Source organism: Drosophila eugracilis, unplaced genomic scaffold (assembly GCF_018153835.1).
Source record: "Drosophila eugracilis isolate 14026-0451.02 unplaced genomic scaffold, ASM1815383v1 contig_2154, whole genome shotgun sequence".
Taxonomy (NCBI): Eukaryota; Metazoa; Arthropoda; class Insecta; order Diptera; family Drosophilidae; genus Drosophila; species Drosophila eugracilis.
The window spans coordinates 7,131,202-7,137,965 of record NW_024573038.1 but is presented as its reverse complement, the minus strand read 5'-3'; the positions used below and the strand labels follow the sequence as shown (position 1 = coordinate 7,137,965).

General features: G+C 40.6%; 2 protein-coding genes across 4 annotated transcripts; both read right to left on the bottom strand.

The window, feature by feature from the left end:
• Positions 1-577: 577 nt before the first annotated feature.
• On the bottom strand, positions 578-4,021 carry LOC108114153 (glutamate transporter polyphemus). Of its 3 annotated transcripts, none has more exons than XM_041818274.1 (6): positions 3,427-4,013; positions 3,329-3,373; positions 3,113-3,263; positions 2,571-3,053; positions 2,330-2,508; positions 578-1,277 (listed from the first exon to the last, which is right to left on the bottom strand). In XM_041818274.1, exons 1-6 carry the CDS (start codon positions 3,438-3,440, stop codon positions 758-760), a joined length of 1,392 nt encoding a protein of 463 aa, XP_041674208.1. In that variant the 5' UTR covers positions 3,441-4,013; the 3' UTR covers positions 578-757. The 3 variants fall into 3 exon arrangements, with proteins under 3 accessions (XP_041674208.1, XP_041674210.1, XP_041674209.1); XM_041818275.1 differs by lacking the exon at positions 578-1,277 and adding an exon at positions 1,626-2,262 and having other exon boundaries at positions 3,427-4,021; XM_041818276.1 differs by lacking the exons at positions 2,330-2,508; positions 2,571-3,053; positions 3,113-3,263; positions 3,329-3,373; positions 3,427-4,013 and adding exons at positions 1,345-1,523; positions 1,586-1,750.
• A 234-nt stretch (positions 4,022-4,255) lies between these two features.
• On the bottom strand, positions 4,256-6,428 carry LOC108114155 (proton-coupled amino acid transporter-like protein CG1139). The gene is made up of 8 exons (XM_017224946.1): positions 5,921-6,428; positions 5,813-5,866; positions 5,601-5,751; positions 5,424-5,545; positions 5,151-5,377; positions 4,963-5,093; positions 4,730-4,908; positions 4,256-4,676 (listed from the first exon to the last, which is right to left on the bottom strand). Exons 1-8 carry the CDS (start codon positions 6,016-6,018, stop codon positions 4,256-4,258), a joined length of 1,383 nt encoding a protein of 460 aa, XP_017080435.1. The 5' UTR covers positions 6,019-6,428.
• Positions 6,429-6,764: the final 336 nt, after the last annotated feature.

Sequence of the window (6,764 nt, the reverse complement as noted above, 5' to 3'; positions counted from 1 at the left end):
GCAATCCAAATGCTCAACTGCAGTCCATCAATGGCATAATGAGGCAGTCTCGAGATTCAGAGTCCCAGTCCGAGTCCCAGCGTGGATGCATTACCATATCGGCATAAATTCCGGAGCACATCGTTAAGTGGGCTGACGAGTGGCCGGCGAACGAAGAAGACGTGTGTGCGCTGGAACAGGCTAACAGGTTGCTGCCTGTCTACTTCATGTTGCATGCGGCAGGTTGCTGGTTGCTATTTTGCTGCTTTACTCACACTGCACACTTGCCACATGCCGTATGCCGAATGCCGCATGCCAAGCTTCCTCCAAACCAAAACTCCCACAGCTAATGAGGGAATTACCCGCAACGCAATGCCAATGCCACATCGTCATCGCCGTCGATAATGGCCCGGCTGCCTTGTGCCTTGTGTCCCACCTCAGGTAGGGGGTTAAGCCAGTGGGCGGCGAAGCTGACCTTTGGGAATGGCGCCTGCTGACCAGAGAGATAGAGCAGCTTTAAAATGCCACTCCAAGAATTCTTTAATGATTCTGGATTAAGTCCTGCTTAAGTTGAAGTATCTATCAAGTAATTACAATCTTAAGTATGAGCCTTTTTTTATTACATTCACAAGATTACCCAAGCCTTCAACCTATATTAAAGGCTGGATATAACAAATCTTCTTATGGTAACTTCTTGCTATAACTCTAAATTTAAATCGTTGAATTGCCTAAAAAATCGAAGAAGTTTTTGATAATTTGGCTCATAAATAGGAAAGCTTTATAGGAATCTTAGTGCTGGTGGTGGATCCGCAACTGTAGGGGTGGTGGTCAAGGCCTCAGTTGTTTCAGTTGTTTCCGGTCCTTCGGTCGTGTCTTCTCCGACCCACATCTTAAGCATGTCCTTTATAGAGAATGCGGTGCCTTGCACCAATATAATTGTTCCAACAACTATATAAAATATATCCTTTACGAGTTTCCATCGATATTTGCCATAATCATATTCCGGCGGATAATATAAACAGATCTCAATCATAGCGGGAAATACTAGGTTCAGTAGGGATATAGTAAAGGCTCCGACCAGTGACAGTAGTGGTCCCAGATCTGGTAGTACGATTCCAACTATGACGCTAACTATTACATAACATACGCGAAGTATCAGTTCCTTTATAACAGCGTGCTTTAGTTCACCGTCCTTGTTCCAATAATGGGTCATTATAATGTCAATGACCACACAACCTGTCAGGGGATAGGTCAGGAAAATGGCAGTGGCAATAAAACCCTTGGAAACCTGCGATACTCTATAGGTGATAAATCATGGGTAATAAATATAAAATAAAATTATATAATATTAAGGATATATCTTACGTCTCGTCGGTGGGAATATTTAGCGATAAACTGCCTTTAACTTCGTCGCCATAGCGCCAGTAGCCCATGACTCCGAAAAAGGCATAGGAAAATATAACCAACACTATGGCCATATCGAGAACTCCAAACCAGCCGATGTAATGTTCCGGATGAGCCATCTGTGCTTCAACGGCCAGCATCTGTAAAAAGATTGTAACTTGTCAGAGAGGATAATGTTTAGTAATCACTGCAAAGGACTCACCACGCCCACCGATGTGATCGAGAACAGGGCAATGCCAAAAAACATTGGCAATAACAAATCTTCTTATGGTAACTTCTTGCTATAACTTTAAATTTAAATCGTTGAATTGCCTAAAAAATCGAAGAAGTTTTTGATGATTTGTCTCATAAATATGAAAGCTTTATAGGAATCTTAGTGCTGGTGGTGGATCCGCAACTGCAGCGGTGGTCAAGGCCTCAGTTGTTTCAGTTGTTTCCGGTCCTTCGGTCGTGTCTTCTCCGACCCACATCTTAAGCATGTCCTTTATAGAGAATGCGGTGCCTTGCACCAATATAATTGTTCCAACAACTATATAAAATATATCCTTTACGAGCTTCCATCGATATTTGCCATAATCATATTCCGGCGGATAATATAAACAGATCTCAATCATAGCGGGAAATACTAGGTTCAGTAGGGATATAGTAAAGGCTCCGACCAGTGACAGTAGTGGTCCCAGATCTGGTAGTACGATTCCAACTATGACGCTAACTAGTACATAACATACGCGAAGTATCAGTTCCTTTATAACAGCGTGCTTTAGTTCACCGTCCTTGTTCCAATAATGGGTCATTATAATGTCAATGACCACATAACCGGCCAGGGGATAGGTCAGGAAAATGGCAGTGGCAATAAAAGCCTTGGAAACCTGCGATACTCTATAGGTGATAAATCATGGGTAATAAATATAAAATAAATTTATATAATATTAAGGATATATCTTACGTCTCGTCGGTGGGAATATTTAGCGATAAACTGCCTTTAACTTCGTCGCCATAGCGCCAGTAGCCCATGACTCCGAAAAAGACATAGGAAAATATAACCAACACTATGGCCATATCGAGAACTCCAAACCAGCCGATGTAATGTTCCGGATGAGCCATCTGTGCTTCAACGGCCAGCATCTGTAAAAAGATTGTAACTTGTCAGAGAGGATAATGTTTAGTAATCACTGCAAAGGACTCACCACGCCCACCGATGTGATCGAGAACAGGGCAATGCCAAAAAACATTGGCAATTTTTCTATGGGGCCAAAGAATAGATTGCGTTCGCTTATTGGAGGTAGATCGACGAACAGATAGTACATCATTATTGCGAAGCCGGTGTATATAAAAATGCTGGCCGCAATATTAAACGGTACGAGATACTTTAGTCGGCGTAACAGAAAGGGGAAGATCATGAAGAATCCTACGATTACGATAAAGATTCTCAGGTCGATTACTTTTACGTGATAATCACATAGCTGTTTTATGTTGACCGATACAAAGATTATATAGACAACACAAACCCCGAATTGCGACAAGCACAATACTATGTCCGCTATATAACCCCCAGCCTTTGCCATACATTTGAAGCATTTCGGTCCCTGGCCAAAAGCATAGGCCATCGTCTCTGGATAAGTGGCATAGCCGACCTGGAGTCGCCGGGAGGTCTCCACCATACAAATAATCTATATCAATACCAAAACTTATAACTTCTTTAAGCGATTAGCTCAATAAGAAAACTTACCAGCATTTGCATGCCATGGATTAGCATAAAGCAGATCAGGACTAGCAGAATAACGCCATTCACTATCCCAGCGAAGTAAAATGCCAAGGGTAAAGCCAAAACTCCGGTTCCGACCACGCACTTCAGTAGCGACACAAAGGCCCCAAAATCGCTGGAAAACGTATTTAGAATTTGGCTTAATCTATACATATTCAGTTATTAAGCTTTGTTACTTACGATATCGGTTTAACAACATTCCTGTTTTCGTAAGGATTATAGCCGCTATGGATCGAAAGATTATTAATAATAGGTTAAGGCACTAATCTTCTCTTTACCCCTTATCGGCCATATTCTAAATGTATGAATCTCTTTTTCCGTTGTGGATATTGTCGAACTATGAACTTTGAGTGTATGTATATCACCAGCACATGACAGTATTAAGTAAATGAAGTAAATGACTTTTTGAATGAAAAATTTATGACATGTTGCCTTTTTGTTTTGAAATAAAACGTATAGTCTCCTATATAAATGAAAATGAACAAAAAACAACCGCGGCTCGAAGCTTCCTTAATAACGACTAAACTATACCCTAATACTCTACAATAGAGGTGCTCAACGGGAATGCTCTGAGTGCTCATTTGTTTTTGTAAATGCTATGGGCTTGCTCGGCCAAAAGCTTTGAGCGCTCACAGCGCTATTCCACTAACAATTTTTCGTTATCCTCTTTCCGCCTCATTCGGTCGCTAACTGTTCTTTTTTCCTGGATCATCCTCGAACACTTGCACTGGAATTTATTCTTTATAACTTCTTTTTGGTTTATCTTTCTTTTCGAGTTTATTTCGTAGTGGAATATGTAAAGTGTTTCACATTCTCTCAGTGCACAGCTGCAAACCAACACAAAATCGTCACTAAATATGTGCAAGTTTACTTGTATTTGTGTTAGTAAATGCTCTGCCGTAGGACAATTTTGAGCACCCCCGCTCTTCAAGTAAAGAGCATCACTGATTATTTCTATAAGTGTGCCCATGTATTTTTACGTTAACAACCTTATAATAATTTCTAATAAAAGTACTAATAAGTATGTTTTTAAAGTGGTATTTTATATACATACTTTACAATAACATTATTATCAACAAACATAATAGAAAATGTAACTGAAATTTTCTAAATAATAGGATAACGAGCACGGAGGTTTCTCAGTGTCATCATGGTACCCGTTATTCCACCAGCCAAGCCCATAATGATGAAAATCGTTGATCTGATAAGAAAGATCTTTCCAGTTCCATAGCCCTTGTCATAGCGACTGCATATATCCACAATTCCCGGCAGGATCAGACCCAGTTGGGCTAAACAAAAGGATCCCACAAAGGCCAGTAAGAGTCCAAAGTCCGGGTACTGGAGAGCCACCAAGACCGAGGCAATTACCAAGGCGATGCGCACTAAGGACTCCACCACCTTGTGAGAACCGTCCTCTACTTCCGGTTCTAAATAGTTATGCCAAATAATATCTACAGTTACATAGCCCTGCAGAGCATAGCTAAAGAATATGGCCAGAGCAAACATTCCGGACACCAACTCAGGGAGACTTTGTCAATAAGGAGATTGGTTTAGTTCGAGAATTTAATTAGGAATACTTACAATTCATTTTCAGGCAAATTCTGCAAGATCGAGTTTTCCGTTTCTTGGCCATAACGCCAGTAACCAAAGAAACCAAAGAGTGCATAGATAATGATTACCACAAACATACCTCGATTAAGGACTCCACAGATACCCAGAAAGTCCTCCGGCGTTCGCATACTGCGACCAAGTGTTAGGATCTAGAAGTAAGGGTATCCTTAAACTAAGAAGTACGAATAGAGGCTTAAACCCACCACACCAACAGATTCAATGGCAAAAAGTACAGTGCCAAAGAAGAGGGAAAAGTTTTTTAACGGCTGAATGGCTTCAAGCTGTTCAAATCTGGGAAGATCCCGAAAAAGGTAACTAAAAATTATAAAGTAACCTAAAGATAAAAACCTTATTAAAAGAGTATCTAAAAAAAAAAAAGTCATTAACCAACCTACAAGCAAAAGAATATTGGAGGTCGTGGCAAATGGCACTAGACTCTTAAGATCCCTTATTAAAAAAGTTAAGATCAATGGCAAAGCTATTAAAACCATGTAAAGTCTCTCATCCAGCTGCCATAAGTACAAATCCCCCAGATGCTTCAGGCTCCTTCCTATAAACACGACATAAACACAGTCCACACCAAAGTGATAGGCACAGAGTAGGACATCCACAAGATATCTAAATAAGCCATTAGTTTAGTTATTAGTTTATGGGTCATACGAACCCAAAAGGTTTGCTCAAAAACTTAAGTCTTGGAGGTCCATTACAGATGGCCAACTCTACAGTCTTTCGATAACTGATCATTGGAATTTCATATCTATTTCCCAGAGCATTGACATTATGCAGCTGTTAGGAAGTTATTTTATAATATTTATTGAATATATAAGACTTGATTACATACTAGAATATGCATGGCATATAGCACAAACAAAGTCAGGGCAAAAGTGCTTATTAGGCCAATTAACCAACCTGAATACGAAAAAGCCTTTGGCATGGCTAGACAACCAGTGCTAAAGACACATTTCAGGACATTGATGAAGGTTTCCAGGTTGCTAAAATTAAAGAAACAACTTTTGGGATTAAGATACTACAATATAACCAAGTTATCCTTACGACATTCCATGTTCCTTTTCAAAATTCAAAATAGCTTGATAAGCCAGAGGCGGTCTGTGAAGGATTCCCCTTTACAAATCAGACGTATTTATGCTCAATCTGACTCACCCGAAACTCTTTTGGACACCGCCCAGGAGTCGTTGTTGGAAGGATAGCTCCTGGTCTAAGCGTCGCTGGCTGGATAACTTCCTCTTCTTTCGCTCCATTTCAGGAAAATTGAATCACTCCAAAGGGAATTATTTAGTTTCAGTGGGTAAGTCAGCGCCGACTTTGGTCTGCAATTATGCAAATGTGGATCACAGATCCCTCCGGTTATGATCTCAACGATCTGGCTTGGTCCAGGTTTTTAGCTTCCACAAAGGGTGAAGGTGGAGGTGGATGTGGAGGCATTACCATAGCCCTAAGCGGCAACTCTTTCCTGGAAAAATCCAGCTCTTATGATGTGTGGGCGTTTTGGTTGGCGAGGCTCAAGGAATTCGCTACCTAAATTATGCAATGGCCCCGGGGTCTTGGGCAAACTAATTAGTGTTGGCCAGAACGGGCATTTTTCAAATGCTATATATATACCCCCTTCCAACCCAATTGGCACCTGGCCATAAATTCACCGGCCTTGGGACGGACAAACTACAGTTTCTAGTTAAGTCTTCTCCCGCTTCTCATTCTCTTTATCATTGTGTGGGGCCGACAACCCGCTGGGAGACACCTCCTCCAATCTTTCCAACTGCCGAATCGAAAATGCAAATGCTGTCCCCTTTATTCTTTTTTTCTTTAAAAAATTAGGCATTCTCCAAAGGGGCCAGAAGTCAACTAAGCAGATTTGTTTATTTTATTTTCCTTTCGATAGTTTCTATATCTTAAGATTTTACTTTGGACTTTACGGGTACATGATAGAGGAAAGTATTTATTTTATTTTTAGGGTTTTATTTATTAACTTTGAAGACCCTAAAGAGTT

Bases quoted from the DNA above. Each gene is read 5' to 3' on its own strand.
- LOC108114153 (XM_041818274.1), bottom strand. The intron at 2,509-2,570 runs GTGAGTCCTTTG...ATCTTTTTACAG, and splicing joins CGATCACATCGGTGGGCGTG to ATGCTGGCCGTTGAAGCACA. The intron at 1,278-2,329 runs GTAAGATATATC...TATCACCTATAG, and splicing joins AATATTCCCACCGACGAGAC to AGTATCGCAGGTTTCCAAGG.
- LOC108114155 (XM_017224946.1), bottom strand. From the start codon at position 6,018: ATGGAGCGAAAGAAGAGGAAGTTATCCAGCCAGCGACGCTTAGACCAG. The intron at 5,867-5,920 runs GTGAGTCAGATT...AATCCTTCACAG, and splicing joins GGTGTCCAAAAGAGTTTCGG to ACCGCCTCTGGCTTATCAAG. The intron at 5,752-5,812 runs GTAAGGATAACT...CTTTAATTTTAG, and splicing joins GAAAAGGAACATGGAATGTC to CAACCTGGAAACCTTCATCA.